A 23,509-nucleotide genomic window follows, 5' to 3' on the forward strand; every position below is an offset into this window, starting at 1 on the left:
AATGTGAAGGGTGTGATTGTATCTCTTCTTTGGGGAATTGGAGAGTAGTGGGAAAATTCAGCTTGATTTTAGTATTCCTGTCACTAAAGCTCTTTCTCCCAATCTCTGTCTTCATAGATGAGGATCGCATTGATGTCCTGTCTAAAATCTGGGATCACTATTTTACAGAAACTCTTCCTACACTTCAGGCAATATTCTACCCAGTCCAGGTAATCTTAATTATAATTTAGTCTTCAGTCAGATGAGGAGATGTAACTGCAATGTCTGCTAACGGCACACAGGAGCTTCTTTTCTGTCCCAGCAGCACTGGCCAGTGGCTGAAGAGATCTCACACCCTTTAAGCTAAATCTAGGAGGAAGTGGAGTTTGTCCTAGTCAGCGTTAACTGTGTAAGAAGGACTGCGAAAGTCTATCGGGCAAGCACACTGTTTTGGTTTGAATTTATTGCCGTTTGTCTACCCTCTGTGCTTAGCTAAGCTTGAACACTGAATCTATTGGACTGTAGCTTGTCCCAACTGAAACTCTGAGTCATTTGTATTTGAAATATCTGGGACTTTGTTGGTGCAGGTGGTAATACTGACAACTTATCTTCAGAGGGACAAATACGAAGACTAGATCAGGAACAAATGTGTTTAACTTGTTCTAACTACTTTTGGAGGGCTAATGTCCCAGTTGTGCCTTTGGAAAAATCCTTAGTTGATTTTTTTTTAAGCTTTAATAAGGGGACAAGTAAATCTATGGATAGACGATGAATTAACAACTTTATGTAAGAATTGTTTACGGTGAGCATTTTGGAAACGGAGCATCCCATCAGAAGTGTGGAGCTATATAATTTCTTCATGTAGTTTCATTAAGGGTTTCCATATGAGTAGTTTAATTACCTCCCCAGACTATTTTGATCTTCTCTTCCATCAGAGGAAAAGAGGAATGTACCTCATGAGGAGACTGACTTTCTTGGAAATGTGAGCCTTCTTCTCTTGACTTTTGCCTCTCCAGAAGACATGCTTTCCAGAGCCTTTTAAAATTATTTTTCCCTTGTATTGTTTGAAAGGCAGCAGGTAAAGCTCTAAGGTTGCCCTTTTATTCTAATTCTATTAAAGCTGGCATTTCCTGAAAAAGAAAGGATTTCTGTGAAGACAGACACTAACCTTTCTACTGTATTTTTATTCTTTCCTTGCTGCAGATGCTTAAAGGTAGGTGTTTGGCAGGTAAAACTGCACAATTATAATATCCTCCCTTTCTGTCCTTTTACAACTAATTCTCAGTCATGGAGTGACCTAATCGATTTAAGCAGAGAGTTTTCTGCACTGCAGCTATCTGTGCACTGTGGAAACAGCTGAGCTAACTGTGTGTCATACCCACTGATCCTAATAATTCTGCCACTTCCCAGGAAAATCTCCCCTACTGTTAACTGTCTCAAATGAGAAACTGAACAAGAGTTACTGTACAGTGGGTACAGCTTTTGGAAGTAACTTGATGGTAGTGGTAAAGGCATGAGTATGGGATGTTGAGATCCTTTGAAAGTATAACATTCTTACTGTATTTTTTTGGTCACAATATCTGAGTCACTCAAAATATTTCATAGGAGCTATGAAGTTAGGGAAGTACTGCCATTTTACAGATGAGGGACTGAAAAGTAACAGACAGCATATTTAAAGCTTTGTAGGCACCTATGGCCAACATAAGGGTGTGGATTTAAATTGCCTAAATACGTCCAAAAATTTGACTGTGAGTAAGCTGCCTGAGGCTACAACAGAGATGCTAGTGCAGCAAGAAATAAGAAATTGCTCTTCTTCTAAGCCATTGCCCTAATAGCAAGATTAGGCTCTTCCTACAAATACAGAACTGTATATAGCTGTTTATATTGTGTGTCACTACATATGAAGGGAGCTCATCTAACGAATTTCTTTCACCAAGTCACAGTTCTTGTGCTACTCTGGTAGATGGGAAAGTCAATTTGTTGCATGTTCCACATCCTTTGCTTCAAATGTCAACATGATTATTTAGTTTTGCTCTTCTGTGATCCCAGCAATTGCCCATTCAGACTGAAGGTTAGTCATACAAATGTGTGTGCATATGTTACCAAAGGTAGTAACTAGAAGCAACTTCCTATCTCAGCTAATTTAAACCTGAAGCTCATAACTGTTGCAGAAATATGACCTTTAAGCAGCCAAGTTGGTTAAATTGCTGTACAGAGGGAAACTATGTAAACAGGTCTCTGACTTTTCTGTAATTGTGGCTGTTGCTGTAACAACTTGGTTTGGAAAAAGAATAGCAAATCTTGTTTTGTTTGGCACAGCAAGATGTTTGCATTTTGAAATGGGGTATGAAGTTAATGGGACTAAACTACATGCTATAATTAAAAACTGTGCAGCTGATGAAATACAGTTCAGAGATATGTACCACTTTTTTCTACACCTCTGTGTTTCTAAACATGCAGTGATGGTTTAAAACAGCAAAGTGTTTTTATTATGGCCAAGCTGCCTTCCAGACTATTTGCTTTCATTTGTATTTACATATTGATGATGTGGTTAATTATGACATTAAAACCATTATGAATTAATTATTAACTGCGTTAATTCCCTCCACCTAAATATTTGCCATGTTGAGTGTGTTATGAAGACCATAAAATGGTTCCCAAATAGACCACAGGGCAGAGATTAACATGCTGGGAAGAGCAAAAGAAGCTCTTCAGACTGGAAAATGCTGGGAAGGGCTGGAAAGAAAATTTCTGCTGCTAAGGTGCAGTGGGGCAAGAAAAAGTCGTGCAGATGTTAAGTATAGCAGAGGGAAAGATGGTAGCACCAGAGTGCCAAATGCAGTCCAACTGTGTTGAAATATGCTGACAAATATAACATCATCTTCATCTATTAAACCTGCTCACTTGTGTTGTTGATGTAAAAAACTATCTGGGAGCACATGGAGCACCCAACAGTAGAAATCAAAGTTATTGCATTTAAAAATGATGTTTGGATACAAGCAGTCTTGCTAGTTTTGCTCTAGCCTAAATCCTAAAAATCTATGATGGTCTGAATTGTGGATTTTTGTCATAGCAGCAAGGTCTAAAGTGCAGATGTTGAGCAAAAAGAGGATCCAACACAGACCAGAGGTAGGCTTAGTTAAGGAATACTCTGTACCAAGCTCTTTTCCTTACTAAATCTCTGGTTTCTCAGTTTTGAGTGGCAGAAGCACAAGCTGCATCCATCCTGGGCTTTGGATGTTTGTGACCACATTGGATCACAGTTGGGTTTCATGAATATGTATTCTTTTGGTGAAATACAGGCCCATTTTTTGCTTCACTGCAAACCTAGTGGCACTTCAGATGAGGTGTTACTAATTTCAGAATTTGTGTGAGACAGAAACTCAGAGGGAGGCATTAAAAGAGTACCATGAATCCTCAACCTGAGCACCTGGGGGCTCTTTGCCACAACAGCAATGTGTAGGATAGACCCTTTCTGTCTGTGTGCATACATGAATTGGTGCCGTGCTCACACATCCTTTTAAAAACTTTGATTTTTCCATATGTGTTTTTTAGGGTCAGGAGTTAACTATACGTCAGATTGCTCTTCTTGGCTTCAGAGACTTGGTCTTGCTAAAAGTCAAGTTGGAAGAAATTCTTCCTCTGGTCCAGACAGAGCTCCCAGCTTCCATTGTCCAGATGCTGTTAATTCTGCAGGTACGGAGCATCTGCTCTTCTTCATCTGACTCCACTTGGACTGGAGTATCTTGACATCATTGAACTAAGATGAACTCTTGAAAGCAGAGTGAGGAGAGTAGAGGGTGTTATTACCCGTTGTTAATCTTTCAGGTAGGTAGTGATGAAGTAGTAACAAGAAGTCCAAAGGCAATGAAGAGACACTTCAGGGCCTTAGGACAACTGGTTAAGGGATCAGGAGCAGAAGTGGTGTTCTCTATCTCTCCAATTGCAGGCATTGATAAGGGAATAAAAAGGAAGAGCCAGCAGATCAACAACTGGCAGGACTTTGGGCTCTTTGACCATGGGTTGATTTACATGACACCAGGCCTGCTAGCAACATATGGGATACACCTGTTTCAAAGAGGGAAGAGGATCCTGGCACAAGAGCTAGCAGGGCTTGTTGAGAGGGAGTGGAAGGGGGAAGAGGATGGAGATTCATGTGGCAAAAAAGATGCATGGATCACTGGTTGGTTAGTTACTGGGAAAATGTCTGAGGACATCCAGCTAGGAACTAGGACTTATCCTCACAAAAAGATGACAGGACGGTCAGCCCAACTGAAGTGCATCAACATGAATGCACACAGCATGGGCAACAAACAAGAGGGGCTGAAAGACACTGTGTAGCAGGAGAACTATGATATTGTTGCCATCACAGAAACGTGGTGGGATGACTGGCATGACTGGAGTGCTGTAATCAATGGCTACAAGCTCTTCAGAGGAAAAGGTTAGGAAAGAGAAGTGGTGGAGTCATCCTGTATGTTAAGGAGTGCTACGAATACCGTGAAGTTACTGATTCTGGCAATAGTATTGAATATTTATGGGTAAGAATGAGGAGGAAGGCCAACAAAGCAGACATTGTGGTAGGAGTTTGTCACAGACTGTGAATCACTGGCCCTTTTCCTTGATGGGGACTTCAACTTCCCAGATGTCAGCTGGAAACATAATACAGGAGAGAAGGAACAGTCCCAGAGGTTCCTAGAGTGTATAGACAATAACTTCCTGACACAGCTGGTGAGGGAGCCTACTAGGAAAGGCACACTGCTGCACCTGTTGTTTGTCAACAGAAATGGGCTTGTGGAGAATGTGATATTTGGAGGCCATCTTGGGCATAGTGACCATGAAATGATAAAGTTCTCTATCCTTGGAGAAATAAGGAGGAGGGTCAAAAGGACTGCCACCTTGGACTTCTGACATGCAGACTTTGACCTCTTTCAGAGACTGGTTGACTGAGTCTCTTGGGAGACAGTCTTGAAGGGGAAAGGAGTCCAGGAAGGACTGAAGGCTGATGCACTTAATTCCTTGTATGCCTCAGTCTTTAGTAGTAGGACCAGTTTTTTGCTGGGTACCTGGTCCCTGAGCTGGAAGACAGGGTCAGGGAGCAGCTTGAAGCACCCATAATCCAAGAGGAGATGGTTAGTGACCTGCTGCACCACTTGGACATACAGAAGTCTGTGGGGCCAGACAGGATATACCCAGGAATATTAATGGAGCTGGCAGAAGTGCTTGTCAAGACACTTTCTGTCATTTGCCAGCAGTCCTGGCTAGCCAGAGAAGTTCCAGTACACTGGAGACTGGTAAATATGACTCCTATCTACAAGAAGGGTTGGAAAGAGGATCCAGGAAACTACAGGACTGTTAGTCTGACCTTGGTGCTGGGGAAGGTTATGGAGCAAATAATTTGAGTGCCAGCATGCAGCATGTGCCGGACAACCAGGCGATCAGGCCCAGTCAGCATGGGTTCATGAAAAGCAGGTCCTGCTTGGCTAGCCTGATTTCCTTCTATGACATGGTGACCCATTTAGTGGATTGAAAGCTGTGGATTTAATTTACCTGGACCTTAGTAAAGCCTTTGACACTGTTTTTCACAGCATTCTCCTGGAGAAGCTGGCTTCTCATAGCTTGGAAGTGTGTCCTTTTTGCTGGCTAAAAAACTGGCTGGATGGCCAGGCCCAAAGAGTTGTGGCAAATGGAGTTAAATCCAGCTGGTGACCCGTCACAAGTGATGTTCCCCAGGGCTCAGTGCTGGGGGCAGTTCTCTTCAATATCTTCATTGATGATCTGGATGAGGGGATTGAGTGCATCCTTAGCAAATTTACAGATGATACTAAGTCTGGAGGGAGTGTCGATCTGCCTGAGGTCAGGAAGGCTCTACAGTGGGACCTGGCCAGGCTGGATGGATGGGCTGAGGCCAACTGTATGAGGTTCAACAAGGCCAAGTGCTGGGTCCTGCACTTGGGTCACAACAACCCCATGCAATGCTACATACTTTAGGGAAGAATGGCTGGAAAGCTGTCCGGAGGAAAAGGACCTGGGGGTGTCGATTGACAGTCAGCTGAGTATGAGGCAGCAGTGTGCCAAGGTGGCCAAGAAAGCCAAGAGCATCCCAGCTTGACTCAGAAATAGTGTGGCCAGCAGTAGTAGTGAAGTGATTGTGCCCCTGTACTCGGCACTGTTGATACTGTACCTTGAGTACTGTGTTCAGTTTTGGGCCCCTCACTACAAGAAGGGCATTGGGGTGCTGGAGTGTGTCTAGAGAAGTGCAATGAAGTTGGTGAAGAGCTTGGAGATCAAGTCTTACGAGGAACAGCTGAGGGAACTGAGATTGTTTTAGTCTGGAGAAAAGGAGGCTGAGGGGAGACATTATTGCTCTCTGCAAGTACCTGAAAGGAGATTGTAGCGAGGTAGGAGTTAGTCTCTTCTCCCAATTAACAAGCAATAGGACAAGAGGAAATGGGCTAAAGTTGCACCAGGGGAGGCTTAGATTAGATATTAAAAGAAACTTCTTCACTCAAAGATAAAAAAACACTGGAATAGGCTGCCCAGTGAGGTGATTGAGTCTCCATCCCTGAAGGTGTTTGAAGAGATGTGTAGAGGTGGTGCTTGGGAACATGGTTTAAGTATTGGATTTGGTAGATTTAGGTTATGGTTGGACTTGATGATCTTAAAGGTCTTTTCCAACCAAAATGATTCTATGATTCTATGTGCTTATTTGGGAGCAGTAAATGTAGAAATGAGAGCTGAATTTGAATGTTGTGAGTTTTCCTGGGAACAGATAAGGATGCTGCCATCAAAGGGCTGTTTTTTGCTCTTTGGTGTTTGTATTTTTCTTCATACATCTCCTTCCCAGCAAGGAACAATCTTACGACTCCTTTTTTTTCACATAAATTTTCATCACCCATCTTCTCTGAATGCCTTTTTGTGCCCTAGTTCTGGTTTGTCAGCTTTGCAAAAACAGGGTGAGCCTGCATCACAGCAGTTTGTGAAATTTGAAAGAGCTGTGGCCACTGGCTGCCTGATGCCAGTCCCTTGGCTGTCTGGGATGTTTAGCAGTGCACATGAGAGGAGGAACATTTTTGGCAGCAAGCAAAATGCTATACATCTTCCAAAGAATCTCAGACCTTTTGTGAGGACTACCCTATTTATCTAGACCTCAGGAGTATATTTTCCAAGCATGCCAAATACAGCCAAGTATACTATCTGTTTTTATCTTTTCTTGTCACCCAGGCTGGTGATACATGCAAAATACTATATTCATAGAATCATAGAATCATAGAATCATAGGGGTTGGAAGGGACCTCGAAAGATCATCTAGTCCAACCCCCCCTGCCAGAGCAGGGTCACCTAGAGTACATCACACAGGAAGGCGTCCAGGCGGGTTTTGAATGTCTCCAGAGAAGGAGACTCCACAGCCTCTCTGGGCAGCCTGTTCCAGTGCTCTGTCACTCTCACAGTAAAAAAAATTTTTCTGATATTGACCTTAAACCTCCTATGCTCCAATTTGTATCCATTACTCCTTGTCCTATCACTGGTCATCACTGAAAAAAGCTTAACTCCATCTTCTTGACACTCACCCTTTACGTATTTGTAAACATTGATGAGGTCACCTCTCAGTCTCTTCTCCAAACTAAAGAGACCCAGCTCCCTCAGCCTTTCCTCATAAGGGAGATGTTCCACTCCCTTAATCATCTTTGTGGCTCTGCGCTGGACTCTTTCAAGCACTTCCCTGTCCTTCTTGAACTGAGGGGCCCAGAACTGGACCCAATACTCCAGATGCCGCCTCACCAATGCAGAATAGAGGGGGAGGAGAACCTCTCTTGACCTACTAACCACACCCTTTCTAATACACCCCAGGATGCCATTGGCCTTCTTGGCCACAAGGGCACATTGCTGGCTCATGGTCATCCTCCTGTCTACCAGGACCCCCAGATCCCTTTCACCTACACTGCTCTCCAGCAGGTCAGCCCCCAACCTGTACTGGTGCATGACATTTTTCTTCCCCAAATGCAAAACTCTACACTTGCCCGTGTTAAACTTCATCAGGTTTTTCCCCACCCAAGTCTCCAGCCTGTCTAAGTCTCTCTGAATGGCAGCACAGCCTTCTGGTGTGTCAGCCACTCCTCCTAGCTTGGTGTCATCAGCAAACTTGCTGAGGGTACATTCTGTACCCTCATCCAGGTCGTTGATGAAGATGTTGAACAACACTGGTCCCAGTACCGACCCCTGAGGTACTCCACTAGTCACAGGCCTCCAACTAGATTCTGCCCCATTGACTACAACTCTCTGACTTCTTCCTTTCAACCAGTTCTTGATCCACCTCACTGCCTGATCATCAAACCCATACTTGATCAACTTATCTACAAGGATGCTGTGGGAGACGGTGTCAAATGCTTTACTGAAATCAAGATAGACCACATCCACTGCTCTACCATCATCTATCCACCTAGTAATTTCCTCATAGAAGGCTATGAGGTTAGTCAAACATGACTTCCCCTTGGTAAAACCATGTTGACTGCTCTTGATGACCCCCATGTCCTTGATATGTCTAGAAATAGTGCCAAGGACAAGTTGTTCCATCACCTTTCCAGGGATGGAGGTGAGGCTGACCGGTCTATAGTTACCCGGGTCCTCCTTCCTGCCCTTCTTGTAGACTGGAGTGACATTTGCTATCCTCCAGTCCTCAGGCACCTCTCCTGTTACCCATGACTTACCGAAGATGATGGAGAGTGGACTAGCAATGACCTCCGCCAGCTCCCTCAGCACCCTTGGATGCATTTCATCCGGACCCATCGATTTATGGATGTCCAGATTATTCAACTGATCCCTAACCCAATCCTCATCTACCTTAGCAAACTCCTCCTTTATCTTGACTTCTACTGGGGCTATATGAAACTGGGGCTCATGGGGAAAGCCTGCAGGAGTAAAGACAGAGGCAAAGAAGGCATTCAGCACCTCTGCCTTCTTTAAATCCTCTTTCACCAGGGCACCCGCCTCATTCAGCAGTGGGCCTATATTGCCTCTGGTATTAGTTTTGTTGGCTATGTATTTGAAAAAGCCCTTTCTATTGTCCTTAACCCGACTTGCAAGGTTAAGTTCCAAGGAGGCCTTAGCTTTCCTATTTGCCTCCCTACATTCTCTAACAACAGTCCTATATTCCTCCCAAGTAACCAGCCCCTCCTTCCATGATCTATAGATTTTCCTTTTCCACTTGAGTTTGCCCAGCAGTTCCTTTTTTAACCACACTGGTCTCCTAGCTCCCTTACTAGATTTTCTACCCATTGGGACACACTGATCTTGTGCTTGCAAGAAGTGATCCTTGAATGTTGACCAGCTATCTTGAGCCCCTTTACCTTCTAGCACTCTGTCCCATGGGACTTCCCTTAACAATTGATTGAGGAGGCCAAAGTTTGCTCTGTGGAAGTCCAGGGTTCTGGTCCTGCTGGGTATTCTGTTCCTCCCACACAGGATCCTGAACTCCACCATCTCGTGGTCACTGCAGCCAAGGCTGCCATTGACCACCACTGCTTCAACAAGGCCCTCCTTGTTGGTGAGCACAAGATCCAGCAGCGCTCCTCTTCTAGTCGGCTTATCCACCATTTGCATTAAGAAGTTGTCATCAATGCACTGGAGGAACCTCCTAGACTGTGAAAGGCTGTCTGTGTAAGTCTTCCAGCAGATATCAGGGTAGTTAAAATCTCCCATGAGGACCAAGGACTGTAATTGTGAGGCTGCTTTCAGCTGCCTGTAGAAAGCCTCATCAACTTCCTCATCTTGATCAGGAGGTCTGTAGTAGACCCCCACAACTGTATCACCCATACCACCCTGCCCTTTAATTCTTACCCACAGACTTTCAACTTGCCCCTCATCAGCCCCTGCCCAAAACTCGATACATTCTAGCTGCTCTCTCACATAAAGAGCAACTCCACCACCTCGCTTCACCGACCGATCTTTCCTAAAAAGCACATAGCCATCCATGGCCACATTCCAGTCGTGTGAGCTGTCCCACCATGTCTCTGTTATTGCTACCAGATCATAACCCTGCACACTGGTGGGACCAAATCCTCCTTAGACCACCTTCCTTCAGGCCCTGGTATGTTCCTCTTGGGCTTGTCCCTAACAGACCCAGTTTTCTCCCCTTCCCCCTTCACATCTAGTTTAAAGCTCTCTCAATGAGCCCTGCTAAGTCCTGCCCCAAAAGCCTTTTCCCCCTCTGGGACAGGTGCATCCCACCTGCCACCATCAGGCCAGGTGTCTCGATATTACAAGTAGCTGTTTGCATTCTTTTCTCTTTTATTTCTTCTCCAATATACCTTAAAATTAGTGATGGGGAATGAAATTTTCTGAACTATAATCAAAATTGTCAAGTAGGTTAGCTGGTATTTCTGTATGAGTTCTTGCTGTTCTGATGTTCCCAGTGGCCCAGAGATACTAACGTGCTAGCTCAATTTTCCTGAAACATTTTAATAAAATAATCCTCAGGACAAAGAGGGTTTCAAAGCAAGGTGTTTGAGAAAGGAAAGCTTATGGAGGCTTTGCAGGAAGTTAAGTCTTGTGAATGGTATCTGAAATTACTGTTACATGGTTAGTGTTATTTACCATCTTCACATCTGTAAGCTGAACTACAGAGGGTTTTTTTCCTGCATTCCTGCCTAGGAAAAGAGCGGTGCTTTGACCAAGGGACATTAAGGCTTTTCTACTAAGAGACATTTCCTGATAGAACTGCCCTAGTATAATTATATCACTGTAGTTACACTGTGCAAATCCTCAATGTGTGTGTACTTAGTATGTTCCTATCCCTTCATCAGAAAAAAGACAGCTAGCTGCTTGATGGCCATAGGGGTCATGGCTGTGACTTGAGCAAGGAGGTTAACCTGAATGACACCTGACCCAAGATTTAAGCTTATCAGCTGTGCCTCTCCAAGTGGTTTACTGATACGCTTGCGATATTACAGTGCAGAGATATTTGACAGACCCCAAGCTTTACTCAAAAACCTTACTCAAAACTATGTAAGGGTAATGTTGACTTTTTCTGTCAATTCTGTTTAAATTTCAGAGTGTCCATGAGCCAACTGGCCCCAGTGAGGGCTATCTACAGCTGGAAGAACTGGTCAAGCAAGTGGTATCACCTTACTTGGGTTTGTGTGAGGATCACAGTTTCTCTGGTAGCACCTGTTTGCTTGGTAAGACATACATATCGTACATAAGCTCTCACTGAGTGACACAGATTGGTTAATGTGAGGCAGTGCACATCTGTACTAGAAAAGAAGACAGTGCATTACTCCATGAGATACAGAAAACAAAGGCTAAAACACCTTGGAGAAGGCCTTGATTAGTATTTTTCTGAATGTAGATTTTTGTGACAGGCTTTTTTTGTTTCATGACTGAGTGAACTATTACTATAATCTCAAAAAGATCATAGAATTGTAGAGCCATAAAATGGTTTGAGTTGGAAGGGACCTTAAAGATCATCTAGTCCATCCCCCCTTCAGTAAGCAAGGAAACCTCCCACTAGACGAGGTTGCTCAAAACCCCATCCAACCTTCCCTTAAACACTTTGAGGGAGGGGGCATCTACCACCCCTCTGGGCAACCTGTTCCTGTGTCTTACCAACCCCGTAGTGAATAATGCCTAATCTATATCTAACCTCTTTCAGTCTAAAACTATTACGCCTTGACTTTAGTCTCTAGTAAACAGTCCCACCCCAGCTTTCCCATAGGTCCTGTTCCATTGCAGGAAGGCTGCTATACAGTCTCCTTGGAGCCTTCTTTTCTCCAGGCTGAACAAGCCCAACTCTTCCAGCCCTCTCATCATCTTTGTGGTCTTCCTCTGGACTCCCTTCCATGGCTCCATGTCTTTATGTTGAGGACTCCCGAACTGAACACAGTACTCCAGGTGGGGTCTCAGGAGAGCAGAGTAGAGAGGCAGAATCACCTCCCTCATGCTTCCTTTGATGCAGCCCAGGATACTGTTGGCTTTGTGGGCTGCAAGTGCACATTGCTGACTCATGTTGAGCTTCTGATCAGCTAGCACCCCGAAGGTGTTGATTGCTCAGGACTACTCTCAATCCATTCTCCTCCCAGCAGTATTTGTGCTTGGGATTGCCTTGACCCAGGTGCAGGACCTTGCACTTGGCCTTGTTGAATTTCACACAGTTTGCACGGGCCTGCCTCTCAAGCCTGTAAAGGTCCTTCTGGATGGCATCCCTTCCCTCCAGTATACCAAGCACACTACACAGCTTGGTGTCGTCAGAAACTTGCTGAGGGTGCACTCGATCCAACCATCGATGTCACTAACAAACATTTTGCACAAGTCCAGGTAGATGATGTCAGTTGCTCTTCCCTCGCCCACCAACACTGTGTGGTCCACCAACCCCATCATAAAAAGCCACCAAATTTGTCAGGCATGATTTACCCTTAATGAAGCCCCACGTTGGCTGTTTCAAACCACCTCCTTATTTTCCATGCACCTTAAAGTAGTTTCCAGGAGGATTTGCTCCATGATCTTGCTGGGCACAGAGGTGGGACTGACTGGCCTGCAGTTCCCTGGATCTTCCTGTTTTCCCTTTCTGAAAATGGGCGTTATGCTTCCCTTTTCTAGGCAGTAGGAACTTTACCAGACTGAAATATGAATGAAAGCAGCTTTGCAACTTCATCCACCAGTTCCCTCAGGAGCCACGGATAGATCTCATCAGGTCCCGTGGACGTGTGCATCCTCAGGTTCCTTAGACAGCCTCAGACCTGATCTATCCTTACCGTGGGTGGTTCTTCATTCTCCCAGTCCCTACTTTTGCCTTCTGTGACTTGAGTGTGGCTTGAGCACTTGCCAGTGAAGACCAAGGCAAAAAAGTCCTTGAGTACTTCAGTCTTCTCCATATCCTACATGACCAGGTCTCCTGTTTCCCTCCAGAGAGGGCCCACATTTTCCCTAGTCTTTCTTTTATCACTAACATAGCTACAGAAGCTCTTCTGCCTGCCCTTGATGTCCCTGGCCAGATTTAATTCTATCAGGGCTTTAGCTTTCCCAACCTAATCCCTGGCTGCTTGGACAATTTCTCTGTATTCCTCCCAGACTACCTGTCCTTGCCTCTACCCTCTCTAGGCTTCCTTTTAGTGTTTGAGCTTGTCCAAGAGCTCCTTGTTCATCCATGCAGGCCTCCTGGTGTGTTTGCCTGACTTCCTCTTTGTTGGGATGCAGCGCTCCTGAGTTTGGAGATCATCCTTGAATATTAGCCAGTTTTCTTGGGCTCCTTTGCGCTCCAGGGCTTTATCCCATGGTACTCTACCAAGGAGGTCCCTGAAGAGGCCAAAGTCTGCTCTCCTGAAATCCAGAGTCATGAGCTTGCTATGCACCCTTGTCACTGACCGAAGGATCTTGAACTCCACCATCTCAGGGTCACTGCAGCCAAGGCTGCCCTTGAGCTTCACATTCCCGACCAGCCCCTCCTTGTTAGTGAGAACAAGGTCCAGCATAGCACTTCTGTTTGTTGACTCTTCTTTTACTTGGAGGAGAACAATACTCCCTCCTTATCTCCCCTGCCTCTCCTTCCTAAAGAGCCTGTATCCTTCCATTCCATCACTCCAGTTGTAGGAGTCATCCCACCATGTCTCCGCAATGCCACTAAGGCCGTAAGCCAGCAGGCACATACATGTCTGTAACTCCTCTTGTTTGCTCCCCTTACTACACGTGTTCACATAGGGACATTTAAGTTGGACCCCTGAAGAAGCCTTCTTATGGGTTGGAGTGGCTGGAGTTCGCTTGAGGTATTTCTCTGGTCCTTCCCTGTTGGCTCCCACTACCTCAGGAGCCTCTGGATCATCTGACACTCTCGCTGGCTATGGCCATTAGCTCTGCCCAGCATGGTCCCTCCCTTGTGCCACCAAATATCTATGTGACTGCACAGTGAATAGGACGAGGAAGACAAACTTGGTTACAAAAATTACCTTACCCTCACTCCCCATGGGGAGCTTGACCTGACTCTCTTGTGTTGCTGTCATTGGAAAAAGGCAATTGGATCCATTGTTCTGTGAAAGACAAAGTGATACCAGTCAAAGAGCCCAGGAGAACCTCAGTACGTGCCCGTAGTGTGAGGAAAGCGCCAAAAGCATGGCTTCAGGCTTCTCAGACGTGTATACTGCCTTGTCGTGAACCTGCTCCATGGGGCTCACTTTCAGGTCATTGAGGATCTGTAGGCTGTGCAAATAAAGAGTCACCACAGGAGGTAATTTTGGCAAGGTGACCAACGGCTCAGTTTCCAGCTGCAGATAGGTCTGGTGTTTCATGTATCAGCTGTCTGCTGGCAACAGCTTTGGGTTATATTGTCTTTCAAAGCTGCACACTCTCACTGTGATATCACCTGCCCTGTCTTTCCTTTTACTCTGACCCATAAGCGCTCGGTCAGCTCCTCATCCATTCCCAGGTGGAGCTCCATGCACTTCAGCTGGTCATTGATGTAGGGGGTGACACCCCATCCTCTTCTCCCATGCCTGTCCTTTCTAAAGAGCTTGTATCCACTCATTCCCATGCTCCAGCCATAGGAGTCATCCCACCATGTCTCAGTGATGCCTCCGAGATTGTAGCCCTGCAGGCATGCACAGGTCTCTAACTCCTCCTGCTTGTTCCCCATGCTACATGCATTTGCATGGAGACATCTAAGTTTGGCCCCCATTGAAGCTGTCTTACTGGCTGGGATTATATTCTCCTGCATTTTAGGTGTTCTCCTGTGCCTTGTGATCCTTCTCCAGGCCCAGAGCATCTATTACTGGCACTGGCCTCAAAGTGGTGGCAGTGGGATGGATTGAGGATCCCCTTCCTCAGCAATGCTGGTTTAAAGCCCTCTCTACTAAGTTTGCAAGCCTATGGCCAAAGATGCTCGTGGTATAAGACATCTTTCTTATGGCAAAACAAGTGAATCACTAGGTGTTGGATGACTCTTAGTGGTGAATGGGTGCCAAATCACACTGTTCTAATTACAGGATGTTTCTAAGGTGCCTTCTTTTATCAATCCCTGACTTGCTGTGATTCATCTGTTGGTTTTCATTCTGTCTTTTTTGAACTTCCTACACCTCACTTGCTGACCATGCAGTGCTATGAGACAGAAGCACTCCAACATAGCAAAAGCCACTACCAGGACTGAGAAAAACTTTCTCCTAGTGAGGAAAAACAGGCTTTCCCTCCTATAACACCTCAATGCATTCAGCACCACCACTTTGGTGCAGCTGACGTCAACAAATCGGTGTGGATGCAGCAGGAGGATGTGCTTACCTCCTGAGCTGACTGGCATAAGTAACAGTTTAGTTAGGGGCCAAGAAGAAATCGTGTGTCACACTAGAAGTGATCACAGGGCCCCTGCCTGTATGTATATTCAGAAAGATTGTGGGAGAGACTTAAACTCTCCCAGCCAACCCAGAGCTGGTGGGATGATGACAAGACATGCCTTTTCCTCTCAGAGCAGGTTTCTCATTTGTTTTCATGGGGCATATGCCACTGACTTGGCACAGTGACTGACAACTTATCCCCGCCTTGCAGGGGTGACTCTGCCTTCCTTGAGAAAGGGTGACATGACAGAATGCAGCCAGGTGCCATAGTCTGGATTTACAGGTTTACAGGTTGTACTTACTTACTCTTGACTCCCACTGTAAATGCCAGATAATTTCTTCCAGATATAGCAGTACTGAGGTTGAGCCAAAATAGAACATACCTTTAGTAGGTAAAGGATCTTTTTTTTTGATGTCCAGGAATTGGGTTGTGATGTGGGGGAGGAGGCTGGGGGATGTTAGTGGGGAGAAGAAAAGCTTCAGCTATTTAGAGTTTATCTAAACAGAGAAAGGGACTGGCAGAATTAGTGAGTTATAACTCTCTAACTGGTTTCCTCTTTCTTGACCAGTTAAACTCTTTGGTTAGATGCTCTCATCTGGCATAGAAATGTCAGTGACTTCTCACATAGAAGTGATATATACAGTGAGTCTATACTGTAGGATTAAGCTAGAAAGGCTGAGAGGGCTTGGTGGACAAAAGGGGGTATTTGAAAGGTGTACTGCATTTGAATATACAGAGTAAGACACAAACATCCAGAATATGCACAGCTTGTGGCAGTTATGTGAATAGTAAAGTGAAGGACAGCTTCATGAAGTATTCCTCATGTTATCAGATGCCTCTACTCTTACCACAATGGTAGGAGGAAGATATAAGATGCTAAAAGGTACAGACTGTGTATCAATCTTCCGCACAGAATAAATCTTTGAAAGGCAGTAGGGCCTGTGCACTTGTGGAATTCAGCTTGTGATTGTTAGAATAAATTTTTTTAACTAGAGAATCCCATAAGCACATGGTTATATTATCAGGGTGGCTGAAGTGGCCAATGATGACCAGGGCTTGTGAATGTGAGGCTTCTCCTCTCTATATGTAAAGGGCCTCATCTTGTCAGTCTTTCTGGTTGTGTGGCCTGTAGCAAACTATAATAATATAGAATTTTTTGTGTGTTTATATATAAAACTGTAATCTCCCCTGTCCCTGCCCTGCCTGAAATTCTAACCCATAAGCCCTCAGCTTTTTGTTCATCCCCAGGTGGAGCTCTATGCAGTCCAGCTGGTCACTGGTATACAAGGCAACACCTGCTCCTTGTCTCCCCTGTCTGTTATTCCTGAAGAGCCTGTATCTTACCATTCCATCACTCCAGTCATAGAATTCATCCTGTAATGTCTCCATGGTGCCACTAAGATAGTAGGCCTGCAGGCTCGTACATCTCTCTAACTCCTCTTGTCTATTGCCCATGCTGCATGCATTTGCATAGAGGCATTTAGGCTGTACCCTAGATGAAGGGTCTTACTGCCTGGAGTGGCTGGAGTTCCCTTGAGGTATTTCTCTGCTCCTTCCCTGTTGGCTCCTATAACCTCGGGAACTCCTGGATTGTCTCCATAAGGCTTCAGGTGTGCTGCACTGTACCCAGTACATCTCAGAATAACAGGCTAGCACCCAATCCTTCAAACTGTGGTGTGCCAACCCACATTCCTAACTGAGCATTGACAGGTGCTTCCATGATTTCTAGCCCATCATTACTCTTTGTGCTTTCCTTGCAGCATGGCACTCCATACCTTACCTCCAATGGGATGGCAGACCAAAGGACCTTGCTAGCACACCGCTAGATATTTGCTAGATCAGGGTGGCAAGAAGAGCATGGTGAAATGCTGATATTTCTGGGACATTACTAGCAGAATAGAAGGGAGGAGAAGAGTTAAAGTTTAGTTTCTTAAAAAAAAGTATGCATGGGGGATAAATTGCTTTTGATTGCTTGTGTACATAGAAAATGTGCCACATGAATGCTGACTAAATGTGGATCTACTTTTGACATAAATATGGTAATGCTGGTAGCCAGCTGCATGGTTTAGGTGAATGACAGCTGTGCTGTGGCAGCATGAGCCCCAACACAGGTTGACTGTGTCTCCATCCAGATTCCAGGGTGGCTTTTCAACCTCTGCTCAATTCTGGGCTTTTTTTGTGACAGAAAAGGATCTCATGATCTCTTTACCAGTTCATGTGAAGGCAGGGTCACCAGGCTGGGCAGAAATAATTTAATATTATTGCTTCCTATATTATACTTGCTCTTAGTGGACTTTAATTTTTCAAGTCATCAAGCGTGAGTCTTTCAGCAGCACTAAAAGTTTACATGCAAAACTGGCACTGTTGTTAGTTTTTTTTTTTTTGTCACAGGAATATTTTTATCTATTAAGTGAACATCATGCCAGGGCCATGATTTTTCTTTTTCCTGTGCACCATGGATTTTTGGGAAGGACTACTGTCCTTAGTTAAATGAAGCATGTTTTAATTTTTAATGTGTTTTGTAGGAACAGAAAAGAACAAAGATTTACCTCTTGCCTACAAAATCTGTAGCTGTGGAGTCTGGGAATTTGGTAGCATTTTGCACAGCTCAGTTCAGTTTAATCTCCTCAGACCTCTCTTGTTAGCTAAGACACCTCTACATACCTGAAGCCACTGCAGGCTAGATACAATGTAAATATTAAATCAGAAGGTTGGAGGAGTGCAATGAACTATCTCAAGAGGCTACTGAGCTCTCTTTCTCCTCTCAGCCCAAAAGCTGAATAGCTTTTAAAGATATCTGACTTTACAAAATGAAACCCTGCACCTGAAGGAAGCCGGTGAGAAACAGAAAAACTGATAAGGAATAGCTTTACCAGTAGCTTCAGGGATAGACAACTACAAGGTGTTTAACACCACATCGCAATGCTGCACAGTGCTGGAAGACAGCAGGTAAAAAGTAATACTGTCTTGTTCAACCTGCTGGAGGGTGAATTACAGTGAGCCAAGACACGAACTCAAGACCCTTGCTTTTCTTAAAGCTTTCAGTTTCAGAATTGAAATGGTGCTTCTTGATACAGGGCTGGGGATTGCACCCTGGATTTGAGTTTTAAACCCTTCATATTTTTGCTGAGGACGTGACAGACCAGGCACCTACCAATTCTGTGTCACTGCCTTCACCCGTGCTCTGCGAGTACTGCCTTCCATTTCTGCTCCTTTCTGCCCAGGCTGTTGTGGGCTGTTGCTGTTTAGTGTTTTCAGTGTCTAACTTCAAAACCAGACATTTTTTAAAGTGGATTAAATGTGTGTGTGGGTTTTTTTTCTTCATAATTTAAAAAAAATACAGTGGGATAAAGCTATCAGAGACACCTTTCTCTACGCAGCACTGCTGCCTGGAGAGGCAGCACAACATAAGCATCAGGAATTTCATGTTGACGCCACCTACCGGCATCTCCTGAGAGAAATTTTCCAGAGAAAGGGATGGCAACTCAGGTCTCAACCGAATGTTTCTTCGGGGACTTGTGCCACTGTAGTGTTACTGATTATTATTGAACTTGCACGTGAGAGCTCCTACTCGATCCTCACCCCTCTGGGTAAGAAAGGAGACCGTCAGGATGCTTAAGAAGGTCCCTTTGCTGCACTTGTTAACTTTTGGACTTGCTTCACAGGCAGCAAGCACTTTTGCCTTACAGCAGAATGGTAGGTGTCTCCTTATCTGCGGAGAGGCAGACCTCCTTTCCAAACCCTTAGCAGTATGAATAATGAGCACCTGACCTCTCCCCAGTGATAACAAGGTGGGGACACACTGTAGCTGCATGCTGAGTAGTTTCTGTTTCCTGAGGCCAGCCTAGCAGTTCGAGCAATGTTTTATCTGAGCCCTACTGACTGACTGTTCCTGCTTTCTTTTTGTCTTCCAGAGAGACAGTACTCCAGATCCCATCCTAAGACCAGTGTACTGAATTATTCATCTCATGTGGTGATGACCCGGCAGGCCAGCGAGGTGGCCTTGACCCCACTGACAGAACAGGAGGGTGAGGCTTACCTGGAGAAATGTGGTAGCATCCGTCGCCACACTGTTGCCAATGCTCACTCAGATATTCAGCTCCTGGCAATGGCCTCCATGATGCACACAGGAATGGTGGTTGAAGAATCAGAGAGTACCGACAAATGTCTCCTTCTGCAGCCCAGTTTTAGTCACAGGCAGTGTTCCAGTGAGCCCAGTATTGCTGATGAGCCAGATATAGTCATACCAGCAGGAAGGCAGGACCCTGCAGACTTGAACTGCACACCAGCCAGCTAGAAGTCTTGCTGATGGGAGGAGAACTGTATGCACTAAGCTGGACAATTTATTGTGTCATCCCTGCTGGGGAAAAAAAGAAAAAACAAAAAAATAGAGTTTTGCTTATGTCATTGAAATGGCTTTGAAGAATCTTACATCTCTTTGGGGATACTCTCCTGATCTGTTTTTCTTGCCTGTGTAGGATCATTGTTGATGGAGGTACCAGGCTGCACCCAGATGAACACTGAGGGCTGCAAAGTTTTTGTTGTTGAACTGCACGGTCTGTCTTCTGTAACCTTTCTTCCTCTACTAGGAAGTAGAGGAAGGAAATCCTTTATCCTCCGGTTTCCCTCTGTTTCTTTGGTATGATACAAATTAGCCTCTCTCTGCTTTTTTCCATCTTTCCAAGCTCTGTGCAGCTTGTTTGCTCTTTGTTCCTGCAGCAGAGAGCTCTGTGCTAAATGTTGCTTTGCTTCTTACATTAGTGTGGTGATGGGTGAGGACTGCATTTTTCTCTTTTAGTGTTGAACTCAGGAATGAAACTATTTGCATCCTGCAGAAGGACCTGCTTAGGTGGCTTGTAAGAGGACTTTGCCTCCCATGGCCATGGATTAAAAGTCCAAATCCAAACAAATCAGACTTTTTTTTTCTTCAGACCTGAAGAAAACTGAGTATACATGGAGTCCCTACTGAGTGCTTCACATGTACTTTATTTGATTCCAGTCATATCTTTGGGGTGGTGGTGTAAATTGGGTGCAAAGGAGAGGTGAGTGTGTAAATTGGGAGCAAAATATAGTCCCGAGTATTCTGGCATTTGGCAAAAATTTGCTTTCAAAATTTAAGTGGTGGAATGGCTACAATGAAAGGAGAACTCTAAATGGATTCCTTTGGGAAGGAGACACTGGACAGAGTCTGCATGTGTTCCGGAGACATAATGGTGCTTCTTAGCACTGGGCCATCATGATTGCAGACCAGGAGGTGATACACAGGATTTTGTATTTGGGCTGCTCTGGTACTTTTACCACTTGCAGATTTCATGAGACCAAAGATAACCAGTGGGATGTAGAAAGGAGTCCTATCTCATTAGTATATTCATGAAGTGCCCCTGACCTCCAGTGACTCAGTGCAGTGTTGCTTTTAAAGTAAAGCAAGGACTCTTTACAGTCTTTGTTTTTGTTTTTGAAGGTTAGGAATGGGTCCAGTTTGCAAGTGTTTGTCATGCATTGCAGTCTGCAGTGTTTGCTTTGTAGCATCACTTGGTAGTCAAATGCTGCTTTCATGGGAACAGAACCAATCTCTTTGAGCAGTGCCCTGGGATATGCTGCTGATGTCTTGCTAAGCAGATTTGTAAGTGTAATTACAGGCTTGCAGGTGAACCGAAATACTGCTTTAAATGTCAAATCCCTTAAAAAATATGGATATAACACCACTGCCACTTGAAACTAGTCCCTGCGGTACTGACTGTAAATAAACCTGTCTTAACAAGGAAGCAGAAGGTTAGGAGGAGCATTCAGGATGTTGGGGTTTTTTTGCATTCTATGATATTAACTGCAGAATTTGCCCTTCTTCTGTGGGCATTAAGTATTTTCTGCTCCACTGCCTGCACCAAAAGTACATCTCCTATTTGTCAGTATTTGGTCTTAGCAGCGTGTGCAGCAAAAAGAAAGCAAATTATTATTTGATAACGAAACGTCAGAAATACCAGCAATGAGCAAAAGTCACACTGCCTTTGTAAATGAGAGTGTTGCTTTGCTTCCTGTGGTTTGCAAGTGTTGGAAGAGATACTTGAAAGGGCCTGTGGTGACAACCAAACCTAGTAGACCATGGGAGTGTCACCTTGGCATGGTTCCTCCAGCATGGGGCAGATGATGGCATCCTGCTCAAAAGAAATTTTTTTGGCCCCTTGAAGTGATTTAAAGCTTTCCTCTAGACACAATGGGGGATGTGAGGAAGTGATCACACTGCAGCGTTTCAGTTTGCTCTTATTAATGCTCTTCTTCTTTCTGTTTCTCCTCTAACCCGTTTATCTTCTGCAAATACCCAAACCATTTGGATTAGTGAGCAGTACCCGCCATTTTATGGTAAAAATGAGAATGATTTATTTATTTCCTGACATATTCTTGGATCATCTTTAGGGCTAACAGGAATACAGTCCTGGTTTCAACTTGAATTTAATTTGTTTTACATGTATGTATAATATGAATTATTTTGATTTCTTGTCTGTTAACAATTTGCAAAAATTTGCACCAAGCCACTTTGAATCATGCAGTTGTTTTGATTTTTAAGGAGAATTAAAGCTGGTGGCTTTACTTTGTAAACTGAAGTAATCAAAACTTGTTCTGTAAACCACACCAAGGGTCTGGACATACCTAGCACTTTAACAGACATATGAGATGCACGAGCCTCTGCAAACCCACAACTTTTACAGGCAGACCGGGTGAACCTGGAAGTGGTCAGAAAACTGCACCCTTCGGCTGCTGTGACAGCAGTGTGAGGCTGGCACCAAAGGGCCCTGAGGGTAGACCTGAGGGACAGCACTGAGTGGCTGCTCTCTGCAGAGGATGTTTTGAGCATGCAGAGGCTCAGTCCACTGGAAGCAAAGAGCAAAGACTCTCCTCAGGCCAGAGTTGTGGCATGAGAAACACTTGCATTTTGGATACGGGGTCCTGGTCTGGGTTTATACTTCTTCACTGCTCACCATGTCACACAGCTGTGACAGGGATACAGGGGAAAGTCTTTTTTACCCTCATGGTCATTCACTTGAGAAAACCTCCTGGAAGATCTGCCGGAATGGGAAGATGGGATTTCTCTAACCATGTCCCAGAGTCTATCTATTCTAACTGGATAATTACACAAGTTACTTCCCATCACACCAAATATGTCTTTTACCCTGTCTTCTTTTCTTAAAGTAAGTGATTTTTTTTCTCCATATCCATACAATTCTGTCATAAACTTATTGAGGGTGACTCAGCAGACAGCTGTTCTTAATACAAATGGCCTTTTTCCTGACATCCCCCATAGACTAGCAGCATGGTTTTATTGCCAGCAAGCAGAGCTGCTTCAGTCCAGAGCTGAGTGGGCACTAATCAGGCTTTTTTTATTATTTTTTTTTCTATCTGAAGAAATACAGTAGATCTTGGTGCTGGCACTGCTGGCAGCAGGGGGAAGGCTGCAAGATTTGGATTGATGCTCAGGGTATTGTCTTTTGTTTTTGGATCCAAACAGCAATGGGTTCCCCTGGGAAGAATAGTCTTCTGATACTTAGAACCCTGAGTTGACAGACTGAAAATGCTTGACTCTTACAGGCAGCCTGTGTGTTCCAGAGAACATAAATTGAGTGTCTAGTGAGGGAAAAATTGTGGTGTTTATGGTTTAGTTACTTATATGAACTTCTTAATTCTGCTGTAGACCCAGAATAGCCAGTTTACCTAAGTGTTTTTATTCCCTGTTCCTTCCCAGCCCTGTATGAGCAGCAGGTCTCCTGGACCAGACACAGGTATTGTTTGTGTGCATTTCCAGCAAGAGAAAGTGGAGCTGGGTGGTGTAGAAACTCAGACAAAGGTGGTGACACTGACTTACACTGAGTTGCCAGAGCCAGAATTGCAAGTTCTATGCTAAGAGCAAAATATACTGCCTGTGCAGGGAGCTGTAGGCAGGGCCCTGTCATGTGAAGAGTTCAAGTTTTTACTCATATGGTTAAGTTTTAGATAGTCCTGCAAGGAGCAGGGAGATGGAATCAATGATACCTAAGGGTCCCTTCCTATTTGAGATATTCTGTGGTTCTATGATTCTATTACACTCATACTCTCTATGGGTCTTATACTTAGGAAAGGCTGCAGAAGGGTGATTTTTAAGTACTGGTGCTATACAAATGAAAGTGAGCTCCTCTCTTCATTCACAACTGAAATTAAGGGGCAGATAAAGATCTGTTCAGCTGGCAAAAGT

The 23,509-nt window shown here is 44.6% G+C and overlaps 1 protein-coding gene across 4 annotated transcripts in view; it reads left to right on the forward strand.

Annotated features, from left to right (window-relative positions):
* PRR5L (proline rich 5 like) overlaps positions 1-21,882 on the forward strand; it is a 53,758-nt gene extending 31,876 nt beyond the window's left edge. For 3 of the 4 annotated variants that reach the window (XM_051621507.1, XM_051621509.1, XM_051621506.1), the window contains 4 exons: positions 118-209; positions 3,535-3,675; positions 11,027-11,153; positions 19,203-21,882. In XM_051621507.1, the coding sequence (XP_051477467.1) occupies positions 118-209; positions 3,535-3,675; positions 11,027-11,153; positions 19,203-19,585 (743 nt within the window). In that variant the 3' untranslated portion in view covers positions 19,586-21,882. The remainder of the gene's footprint in view (positions 1-117; positions 210-3,534; positions 3,676-11,026; positions 11,154-19,202) is intronic. The other variant, XM_051621510.1, reaches the window with a different exon arrangement.
* Positions 21,883-23,509: the final 1,627 nt, after the last annotated feature.

The sequence above is a fragment of the Apus apus genome, chromosome 5 (genome assembly GCF_020740795.1).
Source record: "Apus apus isolate bApuApu2 chromosome 5, bApuApu2.pri.cur, whole genome shotgun sequence".
Classification (NCBI taxonomy): domain Eukaryota; kingdom Metazoa; phylum Chordata; class Aves; order Apodiformes; family Apodidae; genus Apus; species Apus apus.